The sequence below is a fragment of the Phoca vitulina genome, unplaced genomic scaffold, assembly GCF_004348235.1.
Source record: "Phoca vitulina isolate PV1807 unplaced genomic scaffold, GSC_HSeal_1.0 scaffold22, whole genome shotgun sequence".
Lineage (NCBI taxonomy): Eukaryota > Metazoa > Chordata > Mammalia > Carnivora > Phocidae > Phoca > Phoca vitulina.
In genome coordinates this window covers 25728895-25748405 of record NW_022589725.1, presented here as the reverse complement: position 1 = coordinate 25748405, position 19511 = coordinate 25728895, and the positions used below count along the sequence as shown (strand labels likewise).

Here is a 19511-nt window from a genome sequence, read left to right as displayed (position 1 = left end):
AAAAAAAAAAAAAAAAAAAAAGGTGAGGAAAGAGTCAATTTAAAGATCCACACTTTTTTTTTTTTTTTTAAGATTTTTATTTATTTATTTGACAGAGAGAGACACAGCGAGAGAGGGAACACAAACAGGGGGAGTGAGAGAGGGACAAGCAGGCTTCCCGCAGAGCAGGGAGCCCGATGCGGGCCTCGATCCCAGGACCCTGGGATCATGACCTGAGCTGAAGGCAGATGCTTAACGACTGAGCCACCCAGGTGCCCCAAGATCCACACTTTTCTAAAGTATAAAACTATGTAATAGCTCTGGAGAGACAAGCCTATACTGTCTTCACAACAAAAATGACAGTGTGACATAATTTTAGCTTGAGTATCTTAGACTAATCATTATAAAAACTGTTTTTATTCCAAATGATCCGGAACTCTAGAGAATCTACCAACTTGTCCTTCCTCTCATCTCCATTGTTTTCACCCTCTCACGGCAGTAACAAAAGATCAGAAGGAGAAAAAGGTACAAAATGTCAGCGTGGGCAATGTTTTTCCATCAAGTCAGGCATTTATAAATGTGAACATATTTGTGGATTTTTCACTGAAATATCTTCCTGCTTTGGGGCTGAATCTGTAAATAAGACATTCGAATCACCAGATAGCAGTATCCATATGAAAACAGAAACTACGTAAAACCGAAAGGGTTACTAAATGTAGATGTAGGATTAGGTTATTCTAATTACTACAAGTCTGATAGTACATTGCTTATAGATTGCTTCTTGCTTCAAAATGTAATTTTAGATGTGAAAGTTATCCATCTCTGATGAAAATTCTGGACTACATTAGCATTGAATAAAGTATTTATTGTGACTTTTTCCCCTGTGACATAAGATTGTTTATTTTTCCCAGCTCTCCAAATGACACAGTTGCTGAACCTCTTTCAGCTGGTCTTGCCTGAATATAATGAAAGATTAAAGATATTAGAAATAGATAAATATACAGCTCTACATGAAATCCCTTAATGCCATCATGTATTTTTTTTAAAAAACCCCACCCTATGTAAATAAAAAGTAAATGAAAACATGAACCCACTAGGAAAAATGATTTGTCTTAATAATATTACCTGCGAATCATGGTATTTCCATCCTATCATGTAATAGATCTGATATGTGGCAGGTACTGAACCATCCTCATTTCTGTACATTTCTATAAAGACAAATAATGATTACAATCTGAAAAAAATAGAAGCAGGAAGAAAAACATCTGCTCAATAAAAGTCATGTCCTCCAAAGAGAAATGGATATTGGGATACTCGGAGGACTTTGAGAATGCCTCACATGAAAAATCCTCAACGCTGAGAAGCTGACAAAAATATAGTTAAGGGCTGTTTGGAAAAAGGATACAGAACTACAGGATCTGTGTTCTGAAAGGAAGGACAAAAATCTGATGATGCCTTAATGGGAAAGGAAAAAGTACTGGCAACGTTAAGGGATAAACACGGTAGGGCACGCATTCCTCAGTGAAGCGCGGGTGGAAAAGACAGCCAGCTCGCTTACCTCTGTACACCGCCGCGGCCGCCAGCATCGTGTCTCGGTGCAGCAGGGCTTTTCTATTCCAAGCACAGTTACTCTCACCCATACCTAAAAATACACTACAGGCAATTTTAGATAATACCGCCAATAGCTGAGCTACTCAAAGCACAAATTTAACCTCTTCACATCCAACAGTGTACCCCTCCCCATTCTCTAATAGGTTGTAGCTAGGCTTCTTAGTGACTCCAAGGCAAAAACTACTTGAAGCTTCTGGATATTAAGACCAGAGAAGAAGTCAAATTTCAGGAGGCAAGTCCCATAAGCATGCCTTACTTGCCAACAGTGGTCTAAAGCAGGCCAGCTGGGCAAAAGCAAGGCAACTGACCCTCCAGGTGAGTCATGAGGAGTTGGCAAGTATCTTTCCAAGGATGCCACATTTTACACCCCTTTTAGATGCTCTTCAGAGGACAGGGCACTGCTACAATGCCTCACTCCTTCTAAGCCATAAATGTCTGGGAGAGGGCTCTGAGACTCATTAGACAGTACCAAAACTACGATGCGTTTTCAGATTTTACAATATATTACTAATCCCAGATTAGGAAGAAATTATGTGCATTCTTTACAGGGGCACTTTTCTTTGTTTTGAAATTTAGACTTCTGGGGCACCTGGGTGGCTCAGTTGGTTAAGCATCTGACTCTTGATCTCAGGGTTGTGAGCTGTGAGTTCAAGCCCAGCTTGGAGCCTACATATATACATATATAAAATTTAGACTTTTTTTTATTATTATGTTAATCACCATACATTACATCATTAGTTTTTGATGTAGTCTTCCATGATTCGTTTGCATGTAACACCCAGTGCTCCATGCAGAACGTGCCCTCTTTAATACCCATCACCAGGCTAACCCATCCCCCCACCCCCCTCCCCTCTAGAACCCTCAGTTTGTTTCTCAGAGTCCATAGTCTCTCATGGTTTGTCTCCCCCTCCGATTTCCCCCCCTTCATTCTTCCCCTCCTGCTATCTTCTTCTTCTTTTCTTTTTAACATACAATGTATTATTTGTTTCAGAGGTACAGATCTGTGATTCAACAGTCTTTCACAATTCACAGCGCTCACCATAGCACATACCCTCCCCAATGTCCATCACCCAGCCACCCCATCCCTCCCACCCCCCACCACTCCAGCAACCCTCAATTTGTTTTCCTCATATCAGTGAGGTCATATGATGCATGTCTTTCTCTGATTGACTTACTTCGCTCAGCATAATACCCTCCAGTTCCATCCACGTCGTTGCAAATGGCAACATTTCATTCCTTTTGATAGCTGCATAATATTCCATTGTGTATATGTACCACATCCTTATCCATTCATCTGTCGGTGGACATCTTGGCTCTTTCCACAGTTTGGCTATTGTGGACATTGCTGCTATAAACATCAGGGTGCATGTACCCCTTTGGATCCTAACACTTGTATCTTTGGGGTAAACACCCAGTAGTGCAATTGCTGGATCGTAGGGTAGCTCTATTTTCAACTTTTTGAGAAACCTCCATACTGTTTTCCAGAGTGGCTGCACCAGCTTGCATTCCCACCAACACTGTAGGATGTTGGCATCCCCGCCTACATCTGTCGTTTCCTGACTTGTTAATTTTAGCCATTCTGACTGGTGTGAGGTGGTATCTCATTGAGGTTTTGATTTGGATTTCCCGGATGCCCAGCGATGCTCAGCACTTTTTCATGTGTCTGTTGGCCATTTGGATGTCTTCTTTGGAAAAATGTCTGTTCATGTCTTCTGCCCATTTCTTGATTGGATCATTTGTTCTTTGGGTGTTGAGTTTAATAAGTTCTTTATAGATTTTGGATACTAGCCCTTTATCTGATATGTCATTTGCAAATATCTTCTCCCATTCTGTTGGTTGTCTTTTGGTTTTGTTAACTGTTTCTTTTGCTGTGCAGAAGCTTTTTATCTTGATGAAGTCCCAATAGTTCATTTTTGCCCTTGCTTCCCTTGCCTTTGGTGATGTTTCTAGGAAGAAGTTGCTGCGGCTAAGACCTCTTAGACTTTTTTTTTAAAGATTTTATTTATTTGTCAGAGAGAGAGAGCACAAGCAGGGGGGAACAGCAGGCAGAGGGAGAGGGAGAAGCAGGCTCCCCACTGAGCAAGGAGCCTGATGTGGGGCTCGATCCCAGGACCCCGGGATCATGACCTAAGCAGAAGGCAGATGCTTAACTGACTGAGCCACCTAGGCATCACTAGACTTTTTTCTTCAAGTTGATACCTAAAAGCTAGGATTCATATTCTTCTACTGTTCATTAACAATTAGTGCTGTATATTTTATTTTTTATGCATATACTATAATTCCTTTGAGGCCACATTTTAAACTAGTCCACGAAATCAAAACAAACTTCAAAAGTAAAAATCCTTTATTTATTCTCTATATACTACACCACCAAAAGTCAGTTCTTACTTTTGTTTTTCTACTTTCACAAAAAAGCCCCAATAAACTTCCCAATATCAGTTGTTCTTTAGAAGTTTAAAAATAATAATCTTCCAAGTTTTCAATGGCCTTATTAAAAACAATCAACAAATCAGCTGTAGTAAGTAAAACTTTTTTCTCTTCTCCAATCCCAAAATGTTCCTACTATTCCTTAAAATAATGAATCTCTGACACTAAAAGCAATGTCCAGCATCCTATGAATACAACAGCCCCAATTAATGAAGAACGATAGATATACGAGCTAGACTGTCATGAAGAAAAAGGTGGATCTTATTCTTGCTGTCACAATGCAGCTACATGACCTTAGACCAATTGCTATGGGTCTTCTAGGTGGCCAGACCAGATGATCTCTGAACTTCTATAGCTAACATTACAGACCCATTACATAATCTGATTTAAAAACATTCTCCTACATTGTATCAACCATATCAAGTGACCAGAGGTAAACTGGGAGTTGGATTGAAAGAATCTATTGTTGATGATGGCTGTGGTGCTTTCATTTCTGTTCACCTTCTCAGTGCCATGACTTATTACACCTTAGATATAGGCAATACCAGTGGAAAACAGGTTTAATTTATTTAATGTAAATACTTAATACATGGAGGGAGGGGGGAATACTTAATACACTAGAAATTCTAAAATGCCTTTTAGAAAATTGGTATTAGATACACTAAGATTACTAGGCATAATGTTCTCTCTGATACAGAAATTCAAGAGCACTACTGCATAACACTTACAGTCAGTAACTCTGCTGCTTGCCTCACAAGAGAAGCATTCCACCATACCAACCTTCCTTTCTCCTCGTGGTAGCAGTGTGATGTGGCGCAGAAAGTCTAGACTTTGGGATCATAATGCCAGTTCGTATCCTTAAGTAATCTAGGGCAATGTCACTTAACTCTAATTAAACGGTTTTATCATCTTCAAAATGGAATGAGAACACTTCATAATGCATCATGGTAGACCTTTACTGAAGACCACCTGGGAAACACATTTAGGAACTTCTGACCAGCTCTGGGCTTTGGGATAACATTAAAATCCAGGAAGCAAGTGACTGTTTAAGACTCTCACAGTGTTTTTAAGGTTAAGTTCAACTGCTTGTATAAAAATCTAATCTACTATGCTTTAGGAGGAACAATACTGAGTACTGTCTTTAAAAAACAAACAAACTGAACTTACCTTAAAACTACTGTGAAAGCCTCCAAAACTTTTCATGCATTCATCAGCTGATACACAACTTGTTTTGTAAAATTAGGTCAACATTCTGGACTTTTTTCTGTGAATTAATAACAATGGCAGCTCAAATGAGAAGCACTACAACCATCAAGAAAAAAGTGTAACAATATAAAATAGCAAAAACCAATTTGAAGGCAACACCATGTTCCAGTAAGCAAAGCACACCTGGAGGTAGTCACCCAAGCTCCGCGCCCCCTCCATTCATCCCTGGACCACTCTCCTTCCCATCTCAGCTGCCTCTGACCTTTTAAAGGCAGAGTGGTTGAGATTTCAGGATCTGAGTTAGGCTGCTACACTGGACTTAAATCCTGGCTCTATCACTTATATCACCTTGGGCAAGTTATTTAATTTCTCTCTATGCCTCAGTTTACTCACGTGTAACAAGAGAGATGAACTATATTAGCTCTAGTTTTACCTTCCTCATAGAGTATGCTTTATGAACAATGCTGGAGGATGAGCTTTTTAACACAGTGATCTGACAGTCTCTCCTTCACATGAAATTCTCCACCCACAGTACCAGGCTCACCTGATAAAATCTAGAGGCCTCTGGTGGACTATCCTGCATCATTTCCTATCATCTCTCCACCCTACATATTCAAGCGATACAGAATTACTGTAGAGTTTCTTAATTAGGAAAGTGAAGGAAGTGTGTATTCTCTCGCATCTCCATGATTTTACACGGACCATTCCCTTGGCTTGGAAGGCAATGCCCCAAACCTGTACCACTCACTCACTCTCCTGGCAAACTCATTTTAGCTTAGGTCCTGCCTCTTCTACAAAAGCATCCCTGATACCCTAAGCAGATTTAGGGATTCTGTTTTTCCCTATACTTTCAAACACAATTATCTCATTTTACAGTTAAATGCCTATGTCTCTCTCTTTATCTCTATGTCACTACTACAGCACAAGCTCCCTGAGATAAGGAACTATGTATTTTCATCACTGGCTCAATAGTTGGCACATGGTAGATGTTCAATAAATGGTAAGTGAATGAATATAAAATCAACCATTTAATGTTTATATCTACTTCATTAAATATCACTTTTACAAGTTATCTTTACATAATTCTTCTTAATCCTCCTAAGGATAAGAGACTCAAAGACTAAAATATATGATTTATATAAAAGGCTTAACAGTAAAAATAAGAGAAGCACTGGCAAAGCCTCTTAAGGTAAATATCAGGCAACAGGTCCTCAAAATAGATGACCTATTTAAAACCCTTGGGGGAAGCGGGGGTTATCAACTGGATAGTGGCATGAGGCAACCTTCTGAGGGGGCTGGAAATGTTCTAATCCTTGTCTGGATAGTGATTAAAAATACAAGCAACTATACATGTAAGATTAGAGCATTTTACTATGCTAACTTCAATAAAAAAAAAAAATGCACACAGATCAAGTAGGCAGTATTAGACTTTGGATTCAAATCCTAATTCCAGTTCCAGTGTGACCATGAACAAGATACCTAACTTCTCAATGTCTCTATTTGCTCATTTGTAAAATTAGGATATCAGAAAATGTCACAGAACTGCACCCAGCACAGAGTAAGTTCTATATTTTTAAATCAGTGGGTAGTAACCTTTTCCAACTGATGCATCTAATTTCTAGTCTCTTTCTTGCTTCTCTCTTGAAATGAATCATGAGCATAGCATTTATTATATAGCAGAATAAAAATAAATGCTGCATTTGAGAAATATTTTTATCATTAGAGTCTGAATGATACATCATCGACCCACCACCATCTCTCAAATCTTTGGATGAAGGGACTCCGTGATTATGTCATGGGAAGCCAAGTGTTTGGGGCAATGCTTGGGAGGGGAATGTGTGATTTATCACTGATCCCCTGTCATCTCAAGCACACACGCTATAAGCTGCCAATCCTGTATTAAATTATAATGAACAAAGAGTGACTACAGTAGTAAGTTTTCAGCTACATACCTTTCTCCTTGGAAAGCCAAGAGAAGTGCCATTCTCAGAGGAGGCTGGATGATGGGTAAAACGGACTGTTATAAATGGGCAGCCCAAAGAAGTCGGGTCAGGTAAGAGACTGCCAGAGCAGGAGTCAAGAAGGCAAGAGTTTGGCACCTAATTCTGCCATTAACAGGCAAGTGTTCCCTTTGGGCTTCATATTCATCACTTGTAATACAGAGATAAATAGTTACCAGAGGACTACTAAGAGAAGCAACTGCAATAGCGTTTAAGAAAAGCTATAAATCTGTAAATAACTGCAAGCTATTTAGTCTTATAAATCTCTTGCTTAAATCATCTTCATTTTTCAGGATCCAGATTAAGGTTCCCCTAGGTAAGCACAGTTCTGGTTTCAACGAACACACCTTTAATCGCTTCAGCTTCCTTCACTCAGCAAAGCTGCCTATGCCATTTGTGTAATAAAAAGTAAAAGCTCATAATTTCTTAGGCAAGTCAAAGCTCTCCTTGGAGAAAATCACTTCTCCAGCAGCCCACTCTGTGGCAGATGTGTGTATCTGCGTACCTTACCTCTTTCAGAATTGGGAGGTAAGGGTTTGTATCCTTGTTGCTCCTCAAAGCCTCTTCCAGGCCATTTTGTCTCTAACTTGTTAAAAACAAGGTGAGACCCACACTATTTGGCCGTCACCCTCTCTCACTCCTGCTTGCTGTCAGACACAGACATCAGGCTCCCAGTCCCTCTTCTCATTCATCAGAGGACTGGCACCTGGTTCAGGTTCCATCTGTACCCCAAGTCCTGCCACCACCCTAGGTTAATAATCACCAGTGCCATGGTCTCTGAGATTTTTTAGTCTCCCCACCATTAATGATTCTCCAATACTCTGCCTCTGCCATCACATCTGTAATACGTCCAGACACGTCCTTCTTCGACTCAGTCACCGTCTATTAGGTTCCTAACGGCTCAGTACTTGGCCGTGTTCTCTTCTCACTTCATGCTCTCGTTCCAGGCAATTGCTTCAAATACCACCAATTCACAAATGACTCATGATATTTTAACCAGGCAATCATCTCCTCTAAAACAACATACCCACACACCCAGCCACCTACTTGACATCTCCTCTTAGACATTTGACAAGCACTTCAAACCCAAAATACCCACATGTGAACTCAAGAGGTGTCCCTGTCCGCACTTGGTCTTCTTCTACTGTTTTCTCTGTCAATGAAGGGGCACCGTCTATCTGGTTATGTGAACCAGAAACTCAGCAGTTATGTTTGAAATAGCTCTCTCCACTCACCCACATGTAACCCATCAGCAAGGACTGCCAAATTTACATCCTAATTATCTCTAGAATCCATTCACTTGTCTCAAATCTCCACTGCCACCACCTTAATCCAAGCCACCATCATTTCTCAATAAGCTTTACAGCAACGAGTCTCCCTACTAGCTGATCTGCCAATCCATTTTATCCAAAATGCAAATCTGATATCATGACTTCCCCCCTCTCCCTCCATTAAATGCCTCAAAGGGGTTTTAAGATAAAGACAATCTCAACAGGGACTATACAGTCCCCATTTACTCACCAATTTCATTATTTAATTCTCTCCTTTTTATTCCCTGTACTCTAGCCAAAATGCCCTTTCAGTACTTGCCATGCTCTTTCTTACCACAGAGCCTTTGCACATGCTACTCTCCCTGCCTGCGACTCACCTCCCTCCCCTCTTCACCTAGTTAACTCATCTTCATTTTTTAGAGCACAATCACCACTTCCTCAGACAAGACTTTCGTTGACTCCGACTAGGACTTATCCCTTTAATAAACCCCAATCCCACACTAACCCAACTACCCGCTTTCTTGTGCCTGGACCTGAGCTGCCAATTGTTGGAGAAAGTCACTGATGTGCTCTACCTGCCTCAGATGCACCCTTCAAGAAAGTTCCGCCATCTTTTTAGAAGCAGTCATAGCACCATGCACCTCTACTTTGTAGCACTTACCACAATTCTAATTTAACATTTATCTTTATGGCAGCTGCATGATGTCTGCCTCGCCCATTTTATTTTATAAGCTCCATGAAGACAGTCTGCTTTCTCCTCACCAATGTATCCCTAGTGCTTAGCCCCAGTACTTTCCATTGAGTCTGCTCTCAAAATATGACTCTCAAATGGAGACTAAACATTCTTTAAAGTGTGTTACCTTGTAAATCTTCCATCAGTTCAAACATCCCAGGATAGTTAACTTGAATTTCATCAGTATCCTATTTAAAAAGAAAAAGGAATATTCATTTGACATTCATCATAAAAGACCCAGATTTGAAAACGGGCCACAGAGATTACCCAGACCAATTTCTCATGGTAAACAGGAATGTTCTTTATAATAATCTTTACAGATGTCATCTGGTTTATGCTTGATATATGAAAATGTCAAACTGCAGAATATTCACTATTCTAAGAGAAATCTTCCTAAAATTACTCCATCAACCCAGTTCCAGTTCTCTCCCTGGGAACAACACAAAACAAGTCTATTTTGTATCTGCAAACCATCACCCTCTTCTTCAAGTCTTTCAACTTTTCCAGGACACTGTAAGTTTTTAGACGGAGAGGTTAGTCTTCTGGACAAAATTTATAGATTTATAGATCCTTACACATCCCTACTGAGTTACTATGTACGTTGTCAGAATCAGTCTCTTAAAATGTGGCACCCAGGGGCACCTGGATGGTGCAGTCATTAAGCGTCCGAATCTTGGTTTCAGCTAAGATCGTGATCTCAGGGTAGTCAGACTGAGCCCCACGTTGGGCTCTGTGCTCAATTAGGAGTCTGCTTGGGATTCTCTCCCCCCACCTTCCCTCTCTCTAAAAATCAAAAAAAAAAAAAAAGTGGCACCCAATATCAAGCCAAATAGGGTCATCTCCCAAGATGTTTCCAATCTGCTTCTAGTAATGCAGCCATCTGCACTGGCTCACCTGGGAGACAGGCACACTGCTGGCACATACAATTTATTTCTCAAATGGACTTCTGGGCAATTATGTTCCCTTCTTTCTGAAGTCTGATACAAGAGTTTACGGTTGGTACAGTGGCAGGGACTGATGCTCCCCAAATATCCAGGTGCTCCTGATACTTCCCAGCCCCCAAAAGGCATTTCTTCTGGCCTACCACAGCAAAAGGAAAGGAAAGAGCAAGGTAATAAAAAACTAGTGGGGCTTTTCCAGGCCATCCCTTTGGCTGCGGTAACCTCAGAAGATGAAAGGGCCAGGTGGCACAACTATGGGATGGAGATAAGCTGCCCAACCAGCACAGGGCTGTGATGTGATAAAATTCTGTGTTAAGCACATAATCTTTACAGATGTCATCTGGTTTATGCTTGATATATGAAAATGTCAAACTGCAGAATAAATATTCACTATTCTAAGAGAAATCTTCCTAAAGATTCTTAATCTTTAGATCTCTGTAAAAAATTCCCTATATTGGGAATTAGCCCCCAAATACAGGACACATACTTTTTTTCCCCCAAGTTTGGTGTCAAAATGCTGCATGTAACTAAACCTTCATCTTATTTGCATTAACCACTTTCGAAGTGTCTAGATCTTTTCGTGTTTTGTAACTTTATCTACGGTGTTCATTATTCCTCCTGATTTTGGACTTTAATGTTGAACAGAATCAAGTATAAAGCCCAAAGAACACTTATCAAAAACATCCATTCTAGAGGTGCCTGGATAGCTCAGTCGGTTAAGTGTCTGCCTTTGGCTCAGGTCATGATCCCAGGGTCCCATCGAGTCCCACGTCAGGCTCCCTGCTCCGCAGGAAGTCTGCTTCTCCCTCTGCCCCTCGCCCCCACTTATTCTCTCTCTCAAATAAATCTTAAGCCATTCTAATTCCCAGACAAATGCAAAACAAAATGACCACTATTTTTAATCTTAAAGATACAAAACAAAGTATAAGCAAGAGTTGCCATATTCTTATATTGTTGATGGGGCATATAAATTGATGCTACGTTTGGAAAGTCATCTGACCCTATCTGTCAAAATTTCAAGGTACAGATTCTTTGACCCAGCAATTCTGTTGCTAGAAATTGACCTGACAGATGTGCCAAGATTATGTGAAAGAAAATACATTACAGCACTGAAATAGCAACAAAACAACAATAAAAAACCAAAAAACTAGCTGTAAATAATCTAAATGTCCATTAACAGAGAACTGATTAAAGTATATCTACTTAATGAAATACCATACAGCTGTTAGGAAATGTGGTAGATATTGTAGGGGAAGATCTCCAAGATACGCTATTAACTAGGGCGCCTGGGTGGCTCAGTTCGTTAAACGTCTGCCTTTGGCTTAGGTCATGATCCCAGGGTCTTGGGGATCAAGCCCCGCATCAGGCTCCCTGCTCAGCAGGGAGTCTGCTTCCCCCTCTCCCTCTGCTCCTCTCTGTCAAATAAATAAATAAAATCTTAAAAAAAAAAGAAAAAGGTATGCTATTAACTAAAAAAACCCTGAAGAGTGCTTATAAAAGCAACAGAGGGTATATACTGGTGCATATGTAGGTTTAAATGACATAATTGTATAGTGGTCTATGATAAAAAATTGTTTTGAAAGGATATACACACAACAATGGTCATCTTTGGGGAGAGGGACCACGTATCAGAAGTCAGGAGGAGGAGACTTCTTTTCACTTTAGACCTGCTCTGTTTATCTCATTCTATCTATACATTTTTTAAATTTCCTTTTTCTTATTAACATATGCATGACCATGTTGTTTGTGTGTGCTCTTTTTAATAAGACCATCTCTGGGTAGTCAATTTCTTCTCTATATTTTTCTACCTTAGGAAACTATTTTTTAAAGAAATCATAAGATTAAAAACAATAGCCATTAAGCAATATCCTTCAAAAACAATCTTTCAATGAAACTAAAAGCACTATCTCCATCTCAATCAAAAGAATATCACAATAGCTTTGTCAAAGTCCTTATTCAAATTAAGATGGACCATATCTGCAGTTTTCTCCTAATATATTATCTGGCAACTCTATTCTAAAAGGAAATGAGCCTCACTCAGAATGCCCACCAACTCTGAAAATAATTCACTATGAAAGTCATATAAATGTAAACAGGCAAATCTTGAATTCACTTTAAAAATAAAAATCCACTGCAGTATAAAAATGATATACCTAATGTTGTATGCAACATAAACCTGTGTAACTGATTTTATAAGCTTCTGGGATGGGATTTTTTAGAAAATGAATTATGATACAATGTTAATACAGCACATTAGAAACAGTGTATATGTATCAAGGAACAAATTTGTATATATTTATTATTAAATCATTAATTTTTATAAACCACAAAGAAGATTCCACACCAGTATTGTTGTACCTTAATGTCTGAGTTATTCAGTTCATTTTTTAAAGAATATAGAAGGTATTTCCATAATAGATTTCCCAACTAACAGAAATGTAGGATTTTAAGTGCTATGCTAGGTTAAACATTTTTAGCAGAAAATTTTAAGATTTTATTTATTTATTGAGCATGCACGTGCTAGCAGGGGGAGGGGGAGAGAGAATCTCAAGCAGATTCTGTGCTGAGTGCAGAGCCCAACGTGGGACTCGATCTCACGACCCTGAGATCCTCACCTGAGCCAAAATCAAGTCAAACACTTAGCCAACTGAGCCACCCAGGGCTCCACCAGAAATTTTTCTAAAATGCACAGTCCACTTTACAACCATACAAAACCACAAGAAGACACACTTTTGGGGGTCCACAAAGTCAAAACTATTCTTAAAATAATACTAAGATGCTATTTGGCTTTTTCACCTCTCAGTCTCTCATGAGTACACTGAATTTTTCCTAAGTTACATGACATGTGATATTCTCATAGACAGTCTTATGACTGCAGAAGGCATGAGAATTTAGCACTTTTATTATGTCATACGTTAAAGAAATTTGTAAAAATGTAAAGCAATGACATTCTTCTAATTTTTTCTTTTGGAAAATAGTTTCTTTCTTCCCCCACAAAAAATAGATGTTTTATGTTAACACATAATAGGTACACTATTGTTAAGTTTTAAATGTATTAATAAATACTAAAATTCAGTTTCAATTTCTAATTTGGTTAATATTAATAGATATAACCCACATAACAAAAGCTCTCTAAGGTCCTCAATAATTTTAAGTGTGTAGCAAGGTCCTAAAAACAAAATTTTGAGAACCGTGGCTCACAGGAGAGAACTAAGATTTGGGGGATTAAAGAGGAATGACAAATTGCCAATTTATCTCTACAGTTTAATGTTTACGACCGAAATGTATTTGTGTTATTACTTATATAATTAAAAAACGGTGAAAAATATAGTGATCCCTCTTGTACAATTGCCTGTATTTGCCAGTGTTTGCTTTAATTACAAAGCAGCACCCTCACAAGGCAGAGCTTTCCCCTTTCCAGCTGCCAACAGCTGACTGTTGTTTTGCTGACTCAGGCCATTAGCAGTTTACAAAAGACACAGCTGTGAAATCTTGAGGGTTGCTGTCATTTCCTAGCCTACTGTCTCTTCCCTTCTTGAGGCCCCTTTCCAACTTCAGAGACTCTCATGGACTATGGTCTATGCCCCGTGCTTTCTAGCAAGACAAGGAAGGACGGGACAATCTTTTCTTGATTGGTTGACTTTATGAAATATATTCACATTAAATCTCCTTAAATGGTTATTTCAATCTTAAGCCTATGATCAATGAGAAGCTTTCTTCATCAGGAAATTCCTATTTCCTCTAGAATAGAGATGTGTTTTTAACCTGAGGGGTTTGGAAAATCATAGCAAGTCTACCCAACTGACCTCTGAAGGCAGTAATAAAATCCTTTAGAATGACTTGCTAATGAAAGGAGCTAGAAGGGGCAACCACTGTCTGTCCAGATGACTCCCTGTTGGAAGCCTTGGATGGCAAAGTACTAGGAGTATGAGGAGGGGGAGAGAGGAAGGCAGGAGCAAATATTTATTGAGCATCTACCATGGTCCTGGCACTTCACACCCTTTATCTTAATACTAGTAGCCACCTGAGGTGAGAAACATTTGAATTTCTCTTAAAAAAATGAATGCTCAGAGACGTGAAGTAAATCTCCCAAATTCCCCTAGCTAGTAAAGGGGCAAGACAAGGAACCAAATTATACCCGTCAGACTCCTATGCCCCATACCATCACTGTACCGTGCTGACTCCATGTTTCTTCTGACAGCCTATAGGTCCTCTTTCCAGATCTCTCTAGCCCTAATGGTGTATAGCCCCCTTTCCTACATTTTCTACCCTTGACCATAAATGCACATACCTTCATTTCTGCCTCATACAGCACGATTTCAGTTGAGGGCTGGTGGTAGAGGTAGTGCTGTAAATGCTCCCGTACATCCTCTTTTCCCCATTATCTGAACTCTCTCATATTACATATAACTCTGGATTTAAAGATTCTAATATAGTAGTATGTCTTGGAAAACAATCTCCTTGTTAACTGAGGTTTGGGTTTTTTGAGCTACATATTCAGGTAAGAAATACTAAAAATTTCATGTTCCTACCTTTATCAATCAAGACGTGTTTATACAAACTAAATTTAAAAAGAGAGAAAAACTGTGAAAACCTTTTCATAATACCATCGATACCTACAGATCTCTAATGAGAAGTTGTTTCTGAACTGTGTGATCAATGGGTTAATGAGAATTAATCAACTCTCTTGATAGTTACCACAGTCAGTGTATTAAAGCCAGCTCTCCCAAGCAGATGTCCTAAGTCATTGACAGCAGTGAAAGGAGAAACGTGTGGAGAAAATCCTCCTTCCCTTTCTGTTTCTGCTAACTGTAACGAACACCGAAGTTCATACAGTGTGTCACCTCCAAACATTGCGCCAATAAATACTCCATCTGGTTTTAAAACGTAGTGAATCTGTAATAAATACAAGACAACAAAATTAGTTAAAATTTTATACTAAGAAAAGTTAGGATAAAAAATGTTAAAAGAATAAATATATGCTGTCTAAATCAATATTTTACAATCACCGTTCTTATTTTGTCAAATAATCAGAAAATTTAATAAGTAACACCTAAGGCAACCAAATGTCAGAAAGAAACTGCTGCAACATATATATTATTTTAAAGATGGACAATAATTCATTGATAGTATTAATACCTATAAAATATGTTATATGTTTTCAACTTTTCTAATAATAGACACAAATTACTTTTATAATGGGAAAAATACTGAAAGAAAAAAATTTAAAGTGTGGTAGGTTGCAAAAATCACAAACCTCTACTGTGCCCTTTAAATGTCACCCCCATCAAACAACTCCCATTAAAAATTTGAAGTCTACTTCCCCTCTCCCTGAATCTGGGACAGCCTTGTGACCTGCTGTGGCCAAAAGAATGCAGCGCAAGTGGCAGTGTGCCAGTGTCACAGAGAAGTCTTCCACGAGTCCCTGTGCTGCCACCATGCTGTGGACAAGCCTGAGCCAGCCCAGTGAGGGGTGAGACACCTGAGGAGCAGAGATCACTCAGACACCCCAGCTAAGGCCATTCTTGAGAGGCCAGCTTCAAGACAGTCTAGCAGCAGATCACAGACACTGGCTTTGTGAGCCAAGCCAGAGCCAGAAGGATTTCCTATCTAAGGCCGACCCAAACTCCCACCCAATCCACAAAATCCTGAGCTAAGTAAACTGCTGTTTTAAACCATTAAGTTGGGGTGGCTTTTTAGCAGAAAAAGCTAATTTATACAGAAATTATTGTGATTCACAAGATTAACCTAGTCAAACATTAGTTTCCTTGAAGGAGAAGTAACTAACTTATTTTCCAACTTTAAAACGAAAGCAATTTTTAATTGATAACTCAAGCAAAACAGTGCCTGTAATGGCTTCCAGAATCACAAATGTTTACTCACTGACTCTCTTAGAACCACCATCTGGAACTAGATTTGATGGACCATTCTCAACAATAAGGAACATTACAGGAGAAGGTAGATTCTGAAGTAAACCCCAAATCATAGTAGGCTCTCTCATCAAAGTATCCATCCTAAATTTATATTTAATAAATTATGAAGCAATTACAAAACAGTATATAAGCAAACTATAAAATCTTCACTTTCTTCCCTTCTGCCCCTTTAGTGTTGCTTCCTTCCCTTGTCACCAAACTGTAATATAGCAGGGATCTAAAATTCAGTCCTCAGCTCTCTGCAGCTTCTTTCTACCTCAGAGGGGCTTATCGATTCCCATGGATTTCACAAGGATGATTTCCAATCACTATCTTTAGCCTGGACATCTTCCCAGAACTCTAAACTCATTTTCATCTGCCTGTGCCATGGATATTTGTCTCTTGGCAAACTCACCCTCCCAACACAACCAACACACACACACACTTATTCTCAAACCCACTCCCCTCTCCAATTGCCATATTTCTGTCAAGTACCATTTTCCATTCCCTTTATCTGATCATTACCATTCTTTCCCCTGCTTTTACTAAATATTCTCTCAGGCATCCAGACTCAAAACTTTAAGATGAGCTTGGACTCCTCCCTGTCTCTGATCTTCAGATCTAACCAGCCACCAAACTGTTGATTCTTCCTTTACAGAGTCCCAAATACTCCTCTTCCTGTTAATTCCTGGCACTGTCACCTAGCTTCAGTTTCTCTCATGCTTGGATGATGGAAGCAGTCTCTTTAATTGAACCAAAATTTCTGGCATCAGTTTTCCAAGTAGCAAAATGAAGACATCTTACAGAGTTATTTATTTAATGCACATATAAAGCAGGGCACAGTGATTGGCAAACAGTGTGTGCTTAAGATATGGTAGTTATCCTGCCTGCCGGCCTTTTAAACATGTCACTTTCCTCTTCAAAATCCTCCACAGCAGCTCTGAATTGCATAAAGAATGAACTCTAAATTCCTTAATCTGTTACCCAAATCTTCCTAAATCTGGTCCCAAGACACTTTATCTCCCAGTACTATACTAATCTCCAAAGAGGCTTCCTCTCTGTCCCTTCATGCTTCTGAGGCTCTCATATCTCCCACCTATCCTGTGATTCTGCCTTCCCACCCCAAATCTGACCTATTCTCTAAGGCCCTGCTAAAGTAATTCCCTGTTCTTGAAGCTCTCCTAGGCTACTCCAAGCCACCGTGATCTCCTTCCCTCTTCTGAACACAGTGCTTTTTACCTACTCTTCACCAGTTCATTGATAAATGCTACCCAACAAACATACCTCACACTCTCTAATTATAAGGCACAGAGAAGATACAAATATGAACCAATAGGTTCCTACCCACACAAAATTTATAGGCAATTAAGAAAAGGGACCCACACAGAAAATGTCTTTTATCAATGTGATGTTAATATCATTTTGTCCAAATCATTTTGTATAACTTTTCATAAATATTTAAAACATCTCCATAATTAGATTTCTTGAATTCCTAGGCAAGGGAGTCACTCAATGTACTTCTTAATATGCCAAAGGGCACCAAGTGTATCTGGCCCACAGAAGATAATAAATACTTGATTTGCTTTCATTTCCAACTATCAGAAGTATAAAATGGAAAATATTTGGAAGATTCTGATAAAAACAAATATTTAGAAGTTTCTAATAATAAAATAATACAGGCTATTAGAGAATTTCTTACCTGTTCAAGTGCTCTAGGAAGGTCATTCACCCAGTGTAAACTAGAATATTAATAACATTTTGGTTTTAGCTTAATTCATATAATTAGTATAATTATCATTCATATAAAGAAAAGCCATCAAAAAGGTATTAATTTTGAAGTCTAAAATTGCATATCAAAATTCACTGATTGTTTTCATACAAGTTTTAAAGCAAAAAATATTCCTAGGGGAAAACCTTCCTTCTGTGACATGAGAAAATGTTACAGTACTACAAATACTATATAGTATTTAGAACTTAATTTAGTAAATCTCTTGCATTTTTTTTTGCGTCTACTCACCCCCTACCAGTGCATGGTGATATGTGATGGCAAGAATCATAGTCTCTGTAGAGTTTGGTCATACTCTCCTGACAGAGGTGGCATCCTCCTATGCTGACTTCCAGGATAGCACTGAATACCCATTTCAAACCATACTGTTAAGCTCACATTTATCTTTCATGATGCTTTCTAACAATTATTAGATACTTTAGAAATTAAGAAGGTCATATCACAAGCTCTATCATACTTATGGGGAAACTGAAAGCAACAGAATTAGGTACTTGCAAACAGAAAGCAGAAAAGCTAAAACTCACATTCTAACTCCCCGCCCGGGGCTCTTTCCCTTAGACCAACATTCTCTGTAATGTTTTTCATTTCATGAGAGAATGTGAATAATTGTCTAAATTTGCCAAGCATACCTTAAAAAGTATGGAAGAAATTACAAACTCACTGAAGGAAACAGCTAAAGTGCAACTGTTTGGGAATGAGGCGTTCCTGGGATATAGGCCTTTCAGTGCTAACACTAGCAAAGTCTTGGGTGAACCACAGTGACTGGTCACCCTAAAAACAGCGATCAAAAGGGCTATGCTGACATGAAGAGCATTTTGAATCTTTGAAAGAAAATCTGACTATAAAACAAGATAGGGGAAATAAAGTTACACACAGACTTTTATTTTTCCCTATTAGATGCTGAGTTCTTTGAGGACGGGATGCCTGTCTGCATTCATGTTTCTATTTCCCCAAAGCATCTAGCTCAGAGCCTCGTGTATTATAATCTATTCAATAAACATTTATATGTTTGTGTAATCAATGTGCAGGGACATGGTAGGAAGCACAAATGGGAAAATATAACCTTAAGGACCATATTTCTGTGTGGGAGAAAAACTGAAGTTGAAGGAACTACTAGCTTTTCCTTACTTGCCAGACTGAGTTTATAAGAGTGCTCTAATATTTGAATGTTGCAGCCAGTATACTCTTTCCAACTCCTGCCCTCATCAATATGGATACTAAGTTATGTATACTGGGGAGGAAAACCCCTGTATCACAGATGAGCTTTAGCAAATTGAAAAAAAGTTGGGGAGAAAAAAGTTAAGGTACTATACCATATCATCTCCACTAGGGAGCATATAATTCGTAATTCTTTACCAGAGAAATCTTACAGTTTATAAACTAAGAAAACTGGTTTGTGACTTTAAAAAAGTTATTAAGAATTTACTCCATTATCTATTTTCTTTACCCAATAATATTAAAACTGTATACCATAAGTTATTTATAACATACATTTTTAAGAAGTACAAATGGATTACCAACCTTAAACTGCTAACCACCAGGTCAAATGTATTTTCTCTGAAGGGAAGGAACTCTTCATCAGCTAAAACACTAACAGTAGGAATTTCCATTTCTAAGATATTTTTCTAGTGGTTAAAAAAATAAA

The 19511-nt window shown here is 38.8% G+C and overlaps 1 protein-coding gene across 6 annotated transcripts in view; it reads right to left on the bottom strand.

Moving 5' to 3' along the window:
• Nucleotides 1-189: 189 nt before the first annotated feature.
• NDUFAF5 (NADH:ubiquinone oxidoreductase complex assembly factor 5) overlaps nucleotides 190-19511 on the bottom strand; it is a 28115-nt gene continuing 8793 nt past the window's right edge. Inside the window, exons 5-13 of one of the 6 annotated variants that reach the window (XR_004301218.1) lie at nucleotides 19388-19491; nucleotides 17780-17819; nucleotides 14867-15064; nucleotides 9355-9415; nucleotides 7176-7219; nucleotides 5185-5281; nucleotides 1538-1632; nucleotides 1105-1187; nucleotides 190-935 (exon numbers count right to left, since the gene is read on the bottom strand). Coding sequence is in view for 4 of the 6 variants with exons in the window: in XM_032419538.1 (XP_032275429.1) it covers nucleotides 843-935; nucleotides 1105-1187; nucleotides 1538-1621; nucleotides 9355-9415; nucleotides 14867-15064; nucleotides 17780-17819; nucleotides 19388-19491 (663 nt within the window). In the remaining 2 variants the exon portion in view is untranslated. Of the gene's footprint in view, nucleotides 936-1104; nucleotides 1188-1537; nucleotides 1633-5184; nucleotides 5282-7175; nucleotides 7374-9354; nucleotides 9416-14866; nucleotides 15065-17779; nucleotides 17820-19387; nucleotides 19492-19511 lie in introns of those variants that run through there. The other 5 variants (XR_004301219.1, XM_032419538.1, XM_032419539.1 and 2 more) reach the window with 5 other exon arrangements.